The sequence below is a fragment of the Panthera uncia genome, chromosome B1, assembly GCF_023721935.1.
Source record: "Panthera uncia isolate 11264 chromosome B1, Puncia_PCG_1.0, whole genome shotgun sequence".
NCBI classification, from domain to species: Eukaryota; Metazoa; Chordata; class Mammalia; order Carnivora; family Felidae; genus Panthera; species Panthera uncia.
Window position 1 is genome coordinate 143,262,291 of NC_064811.1, and position 18,188 is coordinate 143,280,478.

An 18,188-nucleotide genomic window follows, 5' to 3' on the forward strand; every position below is an offset into this window, starting at 1 on the left:
TACAGACACACATATACATCTGTCTGTATCTATATCGTGTATCTGTGGAATCTATATATCTAGATAGATAAAGACATATAATGGATTTCTGGAGGAAAGGAAAACAATAATATTTAATTGGTTGGGTGTGTTGGGGTAAAGAGTATATTTTATTTATGTCCCTGAAAGTCTTATGTTCTTTAGGAAAGGAATTTGTGAATTGTCTTCTCACTAAATACAGTTTTATCTTTTGATTTGGCATTGTTATCAGAGATTGGAGTCAGATTCTTTTCCCACTCAGATAAGCCTTGTTAATATTGTTTGTAGTAGCATGTAATATATGGCCTAGCAAGTGCCAGGGCATCCCAGTAAATACATTCTTATATTAACTTAATATTGGCTTATTTGAATGCAAACTTTGAAAAATTTCATCTTTGGTCTGTTTCATATCAGATTCACAATATTTTCCTTTTTCAGTTTTTGGATTTAAGTTTACAATAGTAACATGTAATATAGCAACTTTGTTATTTTTTTAGTCTTTAAAAAAATTTTTTTTTAAACGTATTTACTTTGAGAGAGAGAAAGAGAGAGCGACAGGGGAAAGGGCAGAGAGAGGGAGAGAGAATCCCAAGCAGACTCCTCGCTGCCAGCACAGAACCCAATACGGGGCTTGAACTGATGAACCATGAGATCATGACTTGAGCCGGAACCAAGTGTCTGATGCTTAACCAACTGAGCCACACAGGCTCCCCTATTTGTTTATTTTATTTTTTTAATTTTTTTTTTTAATGTTTGTTTATTTTTGAGACAAAGAGAGACAGATCATGAATGGGGGAGGGCCAGAGAGAGAGAGAGACACAGAATCCGAAGCAGGCTCCAGGCTCTGAGCTGTCAGCAGAGCCCGATGCAGGGCTCGAACTCAGGGACCGCGAGATCATGACCTGAGCTGAAGTTGGGCGCTTAACCGACTGAGCCACCCAGGCGCCCCTGTTTTTTTATTTTAAATATTTATTTTTGAGAGAGAGAGCAAGAGTGAGGGGGGTAGGGGCAGAGAGATTGGGGGACAGAGGATCCAAAGCAGGCTCTGCACTGCCAGCAGCAAGCCCAGTATGGGGCTTGAACCTAGGGACTGCCAGATCATGACCTGAGCCGAAGTCAGACTCTCAATCTACTGAGCCACCTAGGCGCCTCTGTAATACCTACGTTAAAGTGAAAAATCATTGAGATTTTATTTTTGGTGAAATACTGTGTTGAAAAGTATATAAGTCCTATTGTATTATGTGCTGATATTCCTACAAATAATGTTTAAAGGCATTAGCCATAGTATGCTATTTCTTGGGGATAAAGTAAGCTGTTGTTTTGGTTTTGTTTTTACTTATTTTTTAAATTTTATTTAAATCCAAATTAGTTAACATATAGTGTAGTAATGTTTTCAGTAGAATGTAGTGATTCATCACTTATGTATAACACCCAGTGCTCATCCCAACAAATGTCTTCCTTAATGCCCATCACCCACTTAGCCCATCCCCCCACTTACCTCCCCTCCAACAACCCTGTTTGTTTTCTGTATTCAAGAGTCTCTTATGGTTTGCCTCCCTCTCTCTTTTTGTCTTATTTTTTCTTCTCTTCCCCTATGTTCATCTGTTTTGTTTCTTAAATTCCACATATGGAGATAAACTTTTTATGAGGAGTAAACAATTGTTTTCCTCCAAAATTTATTTTTCTCCTTATCTTATAGTCCTGCAGTATTGATGAGGAGGGTAGTAAGACCATTTCTATTCAATCCGATTCCTTTCCCTCTCTTCTCCCAACCCCCAAAAGTGATAAATGATATTTTCATGAAGCTGTTGCTTTCATACTCCCCAGTTTTTAGTAAAGGACCCTAAGCTGCAAATGTCATGCCTTTGTTCCTTTGAGTCCTCTACAGCTTATCTCTTGGCCACTGCAAAAGGATTGTGAAAGATTTTAATTCTTGTGCCATTTGAAGAGGGAAGATATCTAGTCTAGGATTATTTCTTAAATCAGAATGGAAATGCAAATGCTCAGTTTATAAGAGTTATCAAAACAAAGGAGCCTACAGAAAATATCCTTACAGTTAAGGAAAAGCCTACAGCTTTGTAAGAGTTTTTTAAAGAATAGCAATCTCATCATTCCAAGTTTTGCTGTAGGCAATAGAATATTTGCCAGAATGGGCGAAGTATGTGGTCACACTTGGCTCTTGTATTTAAGTGTTTCAGCTTCTAATCTAGTACCATGGCCAAACCTACAATCACAGAAGAATTTCATTGTTCAGATTCCTATTCTTTAGGTTTTAATGGTAGCCAGCCAAAGAAAAGAAGAAGGTCAGAATTCTGGAATTTATATAAGAAATTTAAAGGAAAACAAGGTTTTTAAAAGATAAAGTGGTCAAAGTTAAGAATTACTCATATTCCCACTGATTCTGTGGATATGTTTTTCAAAATATTGTTACTGTCTTGAAACAGAATATTGTGATAGTAGATAATGTCAGTTTAAGGGAATAGATGTACTTTAGACATGCCATCAGAAACGTTTCACATGATGACTTTTAGAACATACCTTACATGTTTACCCATGTACATTTTCATAGAGTTTACAGTTTTGAATGAGAAATATAGACCTGTCCGTGAGGCTTTGTATATATGTATAATACATAAGATAGGGGGTGCCTGGGTGGCTCAGTCAGTTGAGTGTCCGACTTTGGCTCAGGTCATGATCTCACAGTTCATGAGTTCAGGCTCCACATCGGGCTCTATGCTGATAGCTCAGAGCCTGGAGCCTGCTTCAGATTCTGTGTCTCCCAATCTCTCTGCCCCTGCTACGCTCATGCTGTCTCTCTCAAATAAATAAACATAAAAAAACTAAAAAATTATACTATACTATACTATACTATACTATACTATACTATACTATACTATAACATAATGTGGAGGCTTGGTTAAGTTTCTGACTCTTGATTTCAGATCAGGTCATGATCTCACTGTTCGTGGGATCAAGCCCCGCATTAGGCTCTGCGCTGACAGCACAGAGCCTGCCTTGGGATTCTCTCTGCCTCTCCCTGTCTCTCTCTCCCTGTCTCTCTCTCTCTCAAAATAAATGAACATTTAAATATATACATATATTAAATTTAATTAATCAAATATATATAAATTAATTAAATATATATAATATGTAATTTATATGTATTTATATGACACACTTTATGTGTCTTTATATGAAAGACAAAAAAAGAATGCTTGAGTAAGTGGTAAGCTATATACTATATCCAGGATTGGGAAAGACCAAGGTTTTTTTTTTTTTTATGTTTATTTATTTTTGAGAGAGAGGGCAAGTGGGGGAAGGGTGACAGAAGGGGACAGAGAGCCTGAAGCAGGCTCAGCCCAATGTGGAGCTTGGAACTCATGAACCGTGAGATCATGACCTGAGCCAAAGTTGAACAGTTAACCAGTTGAGCCACCCAGCACCCCAGGAAAACTCAAGATTTTGAAAGAACAATTTTCCCATAATTTATTTATAAACTATACTTTTGTGTCATTTCATCATTTTAAAATGTTTATAGGTAGTATATTCACATAGTTCAAATTCAAGAAGATTAAAAAGTATACAGTGAAAAATCTCACTCACCCTTGACCTCATAGTTATCCATTTAACTCTCTGTAGGCAGCCATCTCTTTGGTTTCTTATGTACTCTGTAGATATTATTCTATACTTATATATATATCTTTTTAAACGAACTGTGTCATGCTATCCAATACATGTGTACTTTGTTTTTTTGTTTTTTGTTTTCACTAAGCAATGTTTTCTTAGACATCTACCCAAATGAGTATGTAAAGTTTCTTCATTCTATTCTTTTAAGCTACATAGTATTTCTTGAAGTAGATGTACCATGGGATACATCATGATTTCTAAAATCAGTTCCTCATTGATGGACATTTAAGACGTTTACAATTTTCTGCTATGATAGAAATTGCTCCCTCATATATTTGATAATCTCCTATTTTTGACTCTGTGCCTATGTGCAAATGGACAAAAATTACTAGAAGTAGAAAGTTGGATCAGAGAGTTAGGTGCATTTGTAATGTCATAAGATATTTTCCTATTGCACCAAGTAGTGATTATGCCATGTACTCCCACCAGCAGTGAATGACAGTTTGCTGTGTTAAAGTTTAGTTCAAATGGAGAGATTTCTTCCTGCATTTTTGTGTCAAGATTAAGTGAGGCTGGATGTTTTATAGATTTGTTTAAAATGAAGCATATTTAACATTTATGGTGTGAATAGTCTTTCCTATTTTCCAACTTGAGTCATAAAAATACACTTTTTCATTTCTATTTATGTAATAGGAGCTGTAAGTTTTACAGGGAGATTCTCAGTGTATGAAAGCCTAAATATCATTGACATCTTGAACACAGTAGTATGGTACGTGACACAGTGACAGACTCTTCCCTTAATTATACTCTCCTGTCCCCTCAAGATTTTTTCTGTGGAATAAAGCTTTGGTTTGCATACCTAGGAGAACTAATTCATTAAAGGTTTCCCCTTCCATAGCAATATTATCAACCTTAGAAACCTTAAAATACAGTTTACTCAACAATGTGCATTGCAAGCAAGCTTTTTGTTTATCTCTTTATAGTAGTTAAAATAAACTTTATACCTGCTTGGTTAGTTGAAATACCATTTTGTGGATTTAGAGACCTTTTTGCTTTCTACAGTCAATACAAGTGATGTAAGAATTCTAGATCCCTGGGGAGTGTTTTTGGACTCTATCACTACCAGGTTTCACATTGTCAAAAATGAAGGGGACAGCTCATGTACCTTTCTTTTTTGAGAAGTTTTGAGAAGTCAAGCCCTTGAGAGTATATTAACATGAATGGGAAAAATAAGACATAAAATTTGTGGGGAAAAAGGTGATTACTTACATTTGGACATTTTGTTAGAAAAGAACCATTTCCATTCTCCTGGAAGTGTAACTCTTTCCTGCATGCACACTTTAAGAAACTGTCTGAATCATATCAGAAAATGAAAACTATGATGATATTTTCTGCTTCAAAAGCCTTTGGATGGCATTCAAAAAATTGTTTTTTTCAAACAAAGGAAAACAAACCTAGCAGATGTCCTGACACTTTGTAAGTATTCAGTAAATGATGCTTGTTAAAATAGTTACTGTATTCACTTAAATGACAAATTTAAGTCAGGCTGAATGTTCACTAGCCTGTGCCTTGTTATTTCAAAGGAACATTCCAATAAATTAAAAAATAAATTAGGTTAATGACTTTTTCTAAAATTTTCTGAAACTTTTGTCATTAAATGATTTATTTAAACAGTCTATAGCATATTTTCATGCTATATTCATGATAGAATATTTGTTATTTTAAGGTATTTAAGTTTGATGAGTGGGCTTGGTTTTAACTCAGAATATCTGTCATATATGATAATAGTATTTATACTCCACCATTCACAGGTCATTAGTCAGAGGCTTCTATGGGTTAAGAGCAACCTAAAGAGCATTTTTCAAAAATCATTTACATCATTTGCAAATGGGATTTCTTCTTTTCCATGCCTTTATCATGTTTTTAAGGTGGGTTAGTAAGTATTAGCCATTAGAACTTCAGTTAGCGCCTTCCTACCTGAATGTGTCACAACACAGTTAAATAAGGCTTTAGAGGTCAGAAGGAGTAAAAAGAATTGTAGTATTTGTTTATGAATTCTGTATCTGCTTCTTAACTTGGGACTGATGCTTCTTATTTTGGCTTAAGTATTTTTGTAGCAAAATTCATGTTCAAAATATGTTTAGTATAGCAAATAGCATATTTGTGAACGTTTTGAATACATACTACAAATAGAAACATAAAGCTCTTTATTTCTGTATTCTCCATTTCATGAGTTTCCTTTTTCCTCCTGTGATCTCTGTTGTGCAGTTTTCTGTATCTTTACCCCTTCTTGTCTGGCACTTTCAAAAGTAGGAGTGGGAGTGGCAGCAAACAGAAGCACTTGAAGCAGAGCCACACTAGAGAGAGAAATGAGCAGAGCCCTTATAAATAAAACCAAAAAAAAAAAAAAATAAGTGCGTCCATTATGTGCATAATTGTAGTTTAAACCCACCTATTGATGTTCATACTCACCCAGAAAATGAAACTTTAACATTAGAAAAGAGAAAGAACTAGCTGATTCACAGAGGTTGGAGTATATGCAACATAGTCAGAATTAAGAGTGAAACTCACTTTAGCCCCACTTCTGCAGGATGAGTGACATTTTAACACAGGCAGGTGTTATTTGATGATGGCTTCCTTTTTTTTTTCCTTTTTTTTATATATGAAATTTATTGTCAAATTGGTTTCCATACAACACCCAGTGCTTGATGATGGCTTCCTATGATAAACTATGCTCTCATAATTTGTGCAGGTTTTAAAAACCATATTTCAAACATGCTTCCTTGTCCCCCAAAGTTAGAAAACGGCTTCAGCCCCAGTGAAGAAAATTGATGTACTAAAAATATTTTATTTACATGAAGATGATTTGTTATTGGTGTATTCTAATTCTGTCAAATATAAGAAATTACTAAATCAGTTTTCAGCTGATTCCTTTCTTGGGGTAGAAGATAGGAAAAAATGAAGGGACCAAAAGTCATGGGATACATTTATTTATTCTTTAAAGTCTCCCAGAAAGATTACCCCTAAACAAATTAAGTTTTGGTCTTCTCTATCTCTTTTCAGAAAGTGCTAGAAAAAAACAAGAAGGCATTGTGGGCAGTTCTCGTGTGTGTTTTGCGCAGCACACCCCATCTCTTCCGGCAGAAAGTCCTCGGCCATTGAAGCTTCGGAGCATTCTTGACATGAGCCCTTTCACAGTGACAGATCACACCCCAATGGAGATAGTGGTGGATATTTTCCGAAAGCTGGGTCTGAGGCAATGCCTTGTAACTCACAATGGGTAAGTTTGGTGAAAGAAATCAGTTCGCTTACTGGAATTTATGATACTGTTTAGTGGAATTCAAATTCAGTTATTAGGAAGGACTGTAAGTCAGCTTCCGAGTGGGAAGGTCTATTTTTTTAGTGTGGTTATTATAAGTACAGGATCAGTATTGATCAAATTGACACTTACCAAGAATAAAAACATTGTCAACTGCCAGATCTTTGCCAAAACATAAAGTAGTATTTGTCAGGAACACTTCAGAGTTGGCAAAGAGGTTCTGAAACACCTCCAACATGCACACTGAGCTTAGAGTATTTCCTCTATTAGAGGAGGAGTGGACCTAACCTGTACGGAGTAGAGAAAAACCTGTTTTCTTTTTGTAAGTATTTCATTTTTTAATATAACTTTCTAGTTCAATAGAAACTTTCTAGATACTTTGCTGCTCGCTATTTTAGCCATTATTTTACTTACCATATAATGAGGGAAATAATATATAATAAATTTGTAAATTAGCTTAAATCCTCCTTTGGCAAATATTTGTTTCCTCTTCTCTACCTTTTCCGTCCAGAAATCTTTTATATAAACTGCTAATGACAAACACTCATGTATTTAAAATGTGTAAGTTGATTAATTTATTTGTCCTTTCCACATGAACTACCAGTGTTTCTCCAGGGTAGGATATTGACAAGTTTTGCTTGGCAGATATCAAAGGGACACAGTGGGGATGGTATCTTCGGGCTGCTCAGCGGACGCACTCCAGCTTCACCGCCTCTGCTCCCCTCTCCCCCTGCACCTGGGGTCTCTTTCCCCGCCTGCTCCCTCTCTCTAGTCCCCTTTGCTTCCATCACATTACTGTTCCTAGTTGAAATACTTAAGAACGTTGTTTTATCTGAAGGCTGATAACGGGAAGGCTAGAAGTGAGAAACAAAGGTACTCTTGATTATGCATAAGCCTGCACAGCCTGAAACTGGTTGAAATAGTAAACACTTTAGAGAATCACAGCAGGTTTTTTTAAAAAGAAAAATGGTTTGTACAAAATATGTGAGTGGCAAAACACATGACCCCTTTCTAAAGAAAGGAGGAAAAAAGAAAAAAAGGGAAGGAAATTTGTGTATCGAGCACCTTCTTTGTGTTTCTCATTTAACTTTGTATATCTCTGAAAAGTGGGCGGCAGCCTCCCTGACTTAAAGTGTAGTCACTGAAGCTCAGAGGTTTCATAATATGCCCAGTCATGTGGGTGGTAAGTCATGGTTCAGGGAATCGAGTATCTTTCCAATTTTAGAACCCGATCTCTTGCTGCTGCTTTTACACTGTTAATGACCAGTAGAGTGTATCTTCTTTCTTTGTGATTTCTTAAACTACTACAATTTTCTTGAACAATACATTAGGCCATACTAGGTTAGGAATAGAAATATAAAGGTAGAGAATTAGATCCAAGTTCAGTGTTTTCACTATGCTAACCAATTAAAATCACTCTAAATAGTGGCTCAGTCGGCTAAGCATTTGACTCTTGATTTCAGCTCCGGTCACGATCTCACAGCTGTGAGACTGAGCCCCACATTGGGCTCTGCGCTGGGTGTGGCGCCTGCTTGGGATTCTCTCTCTCCTTCTCCCTCTGCCTCTTCCCTGCTTGTGCTCTCTCTCTCCCTCCCTCAAAAAAATCAAATCAAATCAAATCACTCTAAATAGTGTGAAATAAATTATATTGAAGGTACAAAACTCTTGATTAAAGGCAGGAAGTTTCAAATTATTAAATATCACAGATACTGATTGGAGAAGAGATATATGATAACTTTTAATGTTTAATAAAAAAATAATAGTACCAGGGCACCTGGGTGGCTCAGTCGGTTGGCTGTCCGACTTCGGCTCAGGTCATGATCTCACAGTTTGTGAGTTCGAGCCCCGCATCGGGCTCTGTGCTCAGAGCCTGGAGCCTGCTTTGAATTCTGTGTCTCATTCTCTCTCTGCCCCTACCCCACTTGTGCTGTCTCTCTGTGTCTCTCAAAAATAAATACAAAAATATAAAATAATAATAATAATAGTAGTACCAAACTTCATTGTTTAAAAACTTAATAAATACATGTTAAATGGGGTAGCTGTTTATGAATTTGTACTGCTTTGGGGACCCTTTTAATTATAAATGGCTCAGTTAGAAACTAAGCTGAGTTGTTACAATTTTTACTTGCTTCCAGTTATTCTCTTTGCCTGGCATGGTGTGTCCTTTTATGTGCTAACACATATAAATGTCATTCTCTAGTCATGATTACCTGTGATCACCAAGCTGGATGGGTCAGTTACCATATTTCCCTTTGCTGCTTAATTTCCAGATTTTTGGCAGCAGAAATATTACAAAGGAAAATACTTACAGTGTAAAACTTAAAAAATGGGGGTGGGGGAGGACAGCTAATTAAAATCTTACCTGATATTGCCTGTTTATAAGAAAGCTTTGGTGAGGGGGTAGCTTTTTCTAAAAGAATATGTTTAATTGCCTTGATTATAATTCCTTATTTCTGTACTTCAAGGAAAATAAGTCGATATATAGAGAGAGAAAGAAAGAGATCATTAGGAGTGGTAGCTCTTGGGTCTTTATTTTCTTTGCAGCATGTAAGGAAGGTAGAGCATTTTATTCTCACTTGAAGTTAAATGATTTAAACCTAGAAAAGAAACCATACCTTCTGTATTTTAGTGGATAGTGTGAAGATCCGGATAACTGTCCGCATCTTATAGTTCATATTGGGTCCACAGAGGTAGAAAGTAACTGTTTGGGGAAAGAGGTGCAACAAGTCCAGACTCGTAGATGCAAGTAGAAAATGAGAATAGAGAGATGAGGGGGAAGTGTGTCTGTGAATTTTAAAGATGTCAGTTACATATTTCCCGTATTTTATATTTTAATTAGCAGAATTTCTCAAAATCTTTTTAGTGTTGGTGGAACTAGCAGGATGTTAAATAAGCATTGCTTAGAAAGAGTTTTGTGACCATATAGGTTTGGAAGTTACTGGATTAAATACAGTTGAGGTTTCTTTATTGTGGAATACCTCAAAACTTATAATGTTGATATTATTTGAATCTCAGGGATAATAGGAAATATAGTTTTCCAAACTTGTTTGAACATGCAGTTTTTGGTTGTTTTTTTTCTTTTTTTCTTTTTTAATGGAGGAAAGAGGGCCAAACTCCTTGGACTGGTGCTTTTTGGAACATATTTTGGGAAAATGTTGGGTCATGCTCTGTTATACTTACGTCATTGCTTATTAGCCCCACAGGGAAATAGCAAATTATGTAAGTTATATTTTGCATTGAGTTTCTTTATACTTCCGGAAATTAATAAAGTAGCAGTGAACCTGGCCTTATTCTCAAATCACTCTTCTTCATTGGAAAGGAAATACACGTTTGTCCTCCTTTTTTAGGGCCGTTACTTTGTAATATAGAGATTACTTTGTAAATCTCTAAATTTACCATTTGGTCCTTCATAAATTTGTAACTTTCCTCATTTTGTATCTTGTGATTTGGTGGAGCTTACTAATATACTAACTGAAATTAATCACTGTATATAATTGGATAGAAAAGAATGAGTAAGAATTAAACTGAAACTATTTAATTGTCAACTATTTATTTCCTGACTCCAGCTATAAATTAAAATGAATTGATGTGTTTTTTTGTTTTTTATTTTCCCTCACACACTTAGAGAAGAACATCTATTGAGTGATTAAGTGCTTCTTTTATGTATCCATTTTTTATTTCATGAGTGCATTTTCTAAGCCTTTTTGGAGGGAGAATTTGTTCCCATGCTCGGAGAACTTTGCAATTTATCTTTGTTCTTAAGTCAGTACATTATTTTAAATAATGAGAAAGCATTAGCAGAAACTCTATTTCTGCCTTTCCCAATCTCTGCTCTTCCTGCTTACCCACCCCCACACCCAGGCATCATCTTTAATAACTGTTTCATAACTGACACATCTCTAGTCCCAGACTACTTTGACTAAGTGAAATACCCTGGTGACATTCTTGAAGAAGTCAGAATGTTCAAGGGCAGTTGAATAGTAAAGTTGACTTAACTAGATCCTCAGGGAAATGTCTAATTACCCTGAAGGGCATTCTGGATGGGCTTCCAGAATTTCATGACTAAAGCTTTCTAAGGTTTTTGACATTCATTATCTATGTTGCCATATATTGTAGTAGAATTCATTGGCTTCCACTCTAAAACCAGTAACCAGGATTTTGTTCTAATAAATTGAATTATTTACAAGTATCCTTGTGAGAATTTATGTCCATCATTTTGCTTGTAGGTTAACTGAGAAATAATCATTTAGAAAATGAAGTGCATGATGTAAAAGTCATCTTGACCCCTAATCATAAACACATCTTACTAGTTTATTTTAGGAAGTGGCTTTCAGCAGGTCCTGAAAATTGTTTTTTTTTAAATATTGGTTGGCATTTTTTAAGTGCACAATGCCATCAATTTTAATATGAAATAATAGTAAGATCCAAGCGATTTCTTAGTTCTTCATAGACAATTAAGGCTAAGCCTCTACCTTTTCACTGCTGAGGTAGATCCAAATCATAGCTGCCGCATTGTTAACTTTTTAGCAATTAGAAAAATACTTTCCTCTAAAGAAGGAACACTGAAAATGAAACTAAATTTTAGAGGTTTATAGCTGTATATTATTACTGTTTCTTTTTTGCTTTTCTTTATAGTCGTCTTCATTGTGAACTTTTATAGGGTTGCTTTTTAATTTAAAAAGGAAAACAACCCACCAATATTTAAAAATAGTATCATGTCTCTTATGAAAGTCAGAATTTGTGCAAATGGGACCTGGGATTTCAAATCATTTTTGTTTTTATTTTTCTAAAGTTCATTAAAAGCATTCTTATGGTTCATGTTTTTATTTTTTCTCTCATTCTTTATCATTATGATTGGAACCTTTTTTACTTTGATTTCTCACAGTTATTAGCATAACATGATCTGTTTCAGGATTGTCTTGGGGATCATCACAAAGAAGAACATATTAGAGCATCTCGAGCAACTAAAGCAGCACGTCGAACCCTTGGTGATTAGATATATCAGATCTCCTCATTAGATACCTTAGAAGTCAGGAAGCATGAAACTTGTGAACTGTTCAGTTCTCTCTTTCCCAGATACCTGCTGAACTAAAAAAATCCTACATGCTGCCAGTTAACATTTCTATCTCGTAAACTATGTCTGTAAGATAAATTTAGATATTTGTAAAATTCCATTCACAGGAAGTAAGCAAAAGTTACCATCTCTCATCAAAATCATTGGTTGCAATTTAAGAACTGTAAACAGTTTGGTAGTTAAATGAGTAAATGTCATTGGACATTCTTAAACACAAGTCTGTCTACCTTAGTGGATACACCGGTCTCAGAAGATGCCTGACTGGTTAAAAATGTCTGCCCCACCAAACCCACCGAACCCTTTTTCTTTTTTTATGTTTCCTAATCTTGTGGTAGTCTTGTGGTAAATCTAAGCTCGTAAATGATTGTTAATGGAGCTTAGCAATGTTACAATTGCTGAATGTTAAACAGATTTTTTTTATGGGCACACTAACTAGAGTGTAATGTTGTATATATTTGTGATCTTGGCATTAATTCTTCTTCTGCTACACCTTGCATACCCTCACAATCAAGAATGTGTGTCCTGCCATTTCATTAGTAACCTGTACCTAGTTTATGTGTGTGCCCCTTTTGTATGTTTCCAGAATGCTGTGAGCAGCTCTTGGGGTCAAATGCATTTGTTTTAACCGGGTTTATGTCCTAGTGGTTTCATGACTAAAGATAAAGTTTGAATTATCTTAATCATATAACCTAAAAAATCGTCTGGCTTTAGCTATTAATGCCTGAAATTATTTTGCCCTGCAATTGTCATACCTATATAAAACCTGTCCCAGTTTGCTTAAGTACACAACTGATTATGTATTCCTGTTGTATGCTAATATTTCACAAGTGTTTCATGCATCCTTTTTTAAAAAACTACTAACCAGAATAATAAATAGCTACTCATTCATTCTGCTTTCTGCTTCACCTATAATAATCTTTTAGGACTGCTTCTTGATTTTTCACCTATCTTTTAATGTGAGCATTAACAACCAAGACTTTCATAAAAGCACTGTATCTTAACTTTTTTGGCCAAAATCAAAAGAGGAAAACATTGACGTGTGTACTAGAAACTTGGGTTGTCTTATAGATTTATTCTTGGGGCTCTGAAGTTTGGGATTAGAGTTCTTTGTTGACCATTTTATATGCATTTTATCTCAATTGTATGTGCTTTCATGAAGATTCTGCATACAACTGGGCAATCTTTACATTATTTTTTAAAGTTGATTAAGTTTGGTTTTAAAACCGTGGAATATTGAGATTTGGTCATCAGACATTTTACTGCTTTCTTGATGTCATGGGAATTAATTTTCCTTCTCAAATGGGATCAGTGTCATCTCTTATTTTATACGTCCTCCCATTTTTTTGTTACTTTTTTGTTGGCATACATTAATCAGAATACCTCTACTTCAGTGAGGCATGCAGTCCTCAGAGTCTCAGTGGAAAGGACATTGTCTTATTAGTGACCATAATACTTTTATATCAAAGGATGGTTGCTGGCTAATTTAATTATCTTTACCAGTAAAACACTTTCTGAAAATTCAAAATCACGATGCTTGCTTTGCTCTGTTCCTGTCAATAAAAAGTGTTAGCTATAGATTTAGCTCTTCTTTTCTTTTCCCTTTTATTTAAATAGCACTCTTCTGCTTATTCCTTTCAGGCGCCTCCTTGGCATTATAACAAAAAAAGATATCCTCCGTCATATGGCCCAGACGGCAAACCAAGACCCCGCTTCAATAATGTTCAACTGAATTCTATAGATGAGGAGAGAGAGGAAACAGAAGAGGAAGTTCATTTGTTGAATAGCACAACTCTTTAACCTGAAGGAGTCGTCTACTTTTTTTTCCTCCTTTAAAAAAAAAAAAAAAAAAAAAGGAAAATGTAAAACCCAGGCTTTTGCAACATGGTTTGCAAATAATGCTGGTGGCATGGAGGAGTTGTTTGGGGAGGGAAAGGAGAGAGAGAAGGAGACGAGTGAGGTATTTCCCCATCTAACCAAGAGCAGCAAATCATCTCCTGTGGTTCTGCACTGGATGCATTCAGCTGAGGACGTGCCGTGATAGTGCAGGCTTGAGCCTCAACGGAGAGGACGCCGCAGTCCTGGAGCACCTGGCCGGTTACTCCAACATTTTGCAAAGACGCATTATCAGTCCCTATTCTGGAGGGATTATTTGAATTGAGCCATCTATAAGACTGCAGGGTCTTGCCCTTTTGTATCAAAACTGTTCTGTTTAATTCATGACTTATATAGTTAAGCATTATCTTTCTACATTCCAGAAGAGCTTTTATTTCTCTCTCTGTCTCTCTCTCTCTCCCTCTCTCTTTCTCTCTTGAGCTGCAACAAAACCTCTTTAAATTGGTGTACCCTTTTGAAACAGTCCTTTCTCATATTGAGATGTACTGTGATTTTACTGAAGTTTCATCGCAAGAAGGGAGTGTTTCTTGTGCCATTAACCATGTAGTGTGTACCATCGCTGAATGCTTGGAGCTGTCTCATGTACCACAACAAAGGCTAATCAAACAGGTAAAATCTCGAATGAAGTGTGAACAAAAGCTCTCCGCTTGTGTGCATTGTGGTTCAGAATCAACAACAATGAAACTTGACTTGTTAAGGATAAACAGTTTTCTTTTTGTTTTTTTTCCTGCTCAGACTTTATGGATAATGTGACCTGGTCTTATGCAAATTTTCTATTCTAAAACTACTATAATATACAAGTACTGTTCAGCATAAAGAAACAAAATGCTGCTGCTTTGACAGTAAAGAGAAGGAAGTATTCTGTTTAGCTGTATCTGGAATTAATTGCATGTTTAAACACTGGAATTTTTTTTTTTCTTGAAATTAGATCATTTTTCTTTCCTCAAGATATTTTATTGCTGACACTGAAGAAGAAATGTAATTCATAACTTGCACTAAATGTATATTTCTTTTCTTAAAAATTTACCATTCTTATTTATATTTTTATGGATTAAAATTTATAAAATACAGATCAGTTAATATCGCGCTTAAATAATTTTACCTTTTTAATGTGATTTTTATAGACTAATTCAGACTTACAAATATGGAGTTATGAACAAAGTTTACAATGGGAACAAGGGTTTAAAAAGAGGTTGTGGTTATTTGTCTATGATTCAATGTGTACATAAACCTTTTTCTGATCTTTCACTGCCATCCTCTGGATTATGTCTTCTGACCTGTATACATTTTGACTCATTAACTAGAAAGTTAAAATATGACAAATCACTTTGCAGATTAAAACCAAAAGTTAAATGGTATTAACCTTTTTTAAGAAAAAAAAATTGAAAACCACTGCAAAGGTAGCAGTTAAAATTTTAATATGAACATAACCTTTGAGTCTTTGGGTTTGTCACATCCATCAGGGAGTATTGTTTTGAATATCCACAGTGCAGAGTTTTGCAGGATGCGTTGAAAATGTCCTAGGGTGTGTCTGGGATTTTTGTTTTTGGAAATGTCTGTCTTGATCATGGTCTTAATTCACTATCAGCAAAGGAGGTTTACTTGTAGGACTGGCCTAAATATTCTGGGCTTACGCATTTTTGGTAGGAAATGAATTTTTGCAGACAGACATTTTCTGAAACATAACTGGCAATAAGCCGTTTTTACATTTTGGAAGTGATTCTTCACTTCCTAGTTCTTAAAAATAATGTATCTATAAGATCTTGAAGCTTTATTAGATCATGAAGCCATATTAGAATGACAGTTGAAAGTTGAGCAACATTTTAGGAATTTCATGGAATATTCTTAGTTTTGCTATCTGCCTAAAATCAGTATTTTGAATTTTAGTTTATTTCCTCCCTTTGGCAAACTTCAAGCTTTCTTAATGATCCCTTCATTTGGCCATCCAGAGTGAAATCTTTTCTAAACAATACTTCTGTGTATCTTACCCGTGTATCTTGTCCTAAGTGTATCTGCAGTGTGAACTCCTCAGTATTGGCTATTGAATAGGTTCTCTTGAGTTATAAGCCTTCAAAGGAGAAACTAGTTTCTTTGCAGATAGCTTCATAACATCAGACCTCACATGGATTTTATTTTCCATGAGTCCTTTTTGATTTCAGGTCCTTCTTTCATTGCCCATCCTGCTTCACAGACTGACATTTCAGGGTGGATATTCAAGGTGGATATTAATTTTCTTCTCGGTATATTTCTATCCCTTGATGTGTCTTACTGCTAAAATACAGGAAAAGTGTTATATCTTTAATGCATTCAGTGGTTTTCTTGGGTAATACTATCTATTCCACTTTTCTTTTTGATACGTTGAGGTGTGTCTGCTTTTCAACCAAATGATGCAATACTAGAGACCATGAAATATATGTGCCTGGCTAATTGGCAAATTAATTGACCAATATAATCAGTGGAGCGCCTTATTGGAGTACCCTTTTTCAGAAGGTATGATGAGAATGGGCAAGGGTGTCAGCATCTCTTATTAATAATTGTTTTCAGTTTTGGTTCATGAAGAATGCTTAGTTTGTTAATCTGTGATGTTGCCTAGAGCTGTATTTATCTGTTTTTATTTATACTAGTGTAGTAAAGCTGCATATCATTACAGTAAAAATGATTACTGTGATGAGTTAATCAGAAAAATCTATTAAAATCTATATGACAATGTGTGGTTTGGCCTTTAATTATATCTCTAACAGTCCTCGCACTTGACTGCTGCTCTATGCAGTGCAGGCCAATATGCCTGGGGCACGCAGCCTCCGAGGGGTGGTAAATAAGGTGTGTCTCTCAGGTTACAAAGCCACTTCTATACTTTGCAGGCAAGGAGCAACGAGAGAATAGATGTTGCCTTGAGTAACAGGATGTACATACTTCCAGCAATAGAATAGAGCCTCCGCTTGTCAGCGAGAAGTCACAGGTTTACCACAAGGTTTCACTTCAGTTTATTTTCAAAAAGAAAAATTATGCTGTTAGCATATAGATAAAACATGTAAATGATTTAAATGTTTTGAAAATATTACTCTGTAAATTTGCTAAGAGAACTGCCTGAAAGGAGGTGGTAACATTTGAATTCCTAAAAGATTTTAGTAGTCCAATATGAAACTCTTAGTAAAAAGTCAAACACTTGCTAAAAAGTCCAGGATAGATTTTTTTTATCATTCATTTTATTTGATCATTCGCTACTTTTTTTTTTAATGTTCATTTATTTTTGAGAGAGAGAGAATACGAGTTGGGGTGGGGGCAGAGAAAGAGGGAGACACGGAATCTGAAGCAGGCTCCAGGCTCTGAGCTGTCAGCACAGAGCGTGATGCAGAGCTCAAACTCAAGAGCCATGAGATCATGACCTGAGCCGAAATCAGACACTTAACCAACTGAGCCACACAGACACCCCCCTCCCCTGCCCACTGCTTTTTTAAAAAGTACTTACTGTATGATAGATGCTGTGCTATCATTCATTGAAGCTTACATTCCATTAGGGGAAGAAACATATATGGTATGTCAGATGGTGATAAATATCACAAGTTAATTAGTTCAGCAATTTTTTTTTTTTTTTTTTGGTGTGCCCCTCACCATTATAGGCATACATAAATCAGGCAAAAATTCCCATTCTAATGGAGAAAAGTAATGGGGAAGATGCTATTTTTATAGAGGGCCTCAGGGATAAGGTGACATTTGAGCAGAATCCTAAAGAAAGTGAGGGAATGATAGTTATCTGTAAGAAAAATGTTCCAAAAAGAAGAAATAGTATATGCAAACATCCTGAGGTAGGGTATGCATGACAGTTATAGGGAATACCAAGTAGGTCGCTGGCTGGAGTGGGGAGTGGGGTGGGAAATGAGGAAAGAGGTTGGGGGTGTAGGAATTTGACTTAATTATGAATAAAATGGTAAGTCAGCGAGGCAGAAAAGTGACATGATCTGACTTAACATGATCTCTGGCTGCTTGTTGGGGATAGACTATATTGGGTAGGGGTGGGAGCAGGAAGACCAATTAGAAGGCTCTCGGAATAATCAAGGTAAGATACAGAGGCTTGAACCTGACTGGAACTGGTGAAGGTCATTGAAGTGGCTGGTTTCTAGACATTTTGGAGGTGGGCTAGACAGGATTTGCTAATGGATTGAGTGTGGAGTGATACATGAGGAGTAAAGGGTGTCTCCAAGGCTTTTGGCCTGAGTAACTACAGAAGAATGACCACTGACTGAATTGGTAAGGACG

The 18,188-nt window shown here is 35.9% G+C and overlaps 1 protein-coding gene across 6 annotated transcripts in view; it reads left to right on the top strand.

The window, feature by feature from the left end:
• The window catches only part of CLCN3 (chloride voltage-gated channel 3), a 94,475-nt gene extending 79,823 nt beyond the window's left edge, over window positions 1-14,652 (top strand). For 4 of the 6 annotated variants that reach the window (XM_049631317.1, XM_049631315.1, XM_049631318.1 and 1 more), the window contains 3 exons: window positions 6,709-6,925; window positions 11,877-11,952; window positions 13,677-14,652. In XM_049631317.1, the coding sequence (XP_049487274.1) occupies window positions 6,709-6,925; window positions 11,877-11,952; window positions 13,677-13,835 (452 nt within the window). In that variant the 3' untranslated portion in view covers window positions 13,836-14,652. The remainder of the gene's footprint in view (window positions 1-6,708; window positions 6,926-11,876; window positions 11,953-13,676) is intronic. The other 2 variants (XM_049631319.1, XM_049631320.1) reach the window with 1 other exon arrangement.
• The last annotated feature ends 3,536 nt before the right edge of the window (window positions 14,653-18,188 follow it).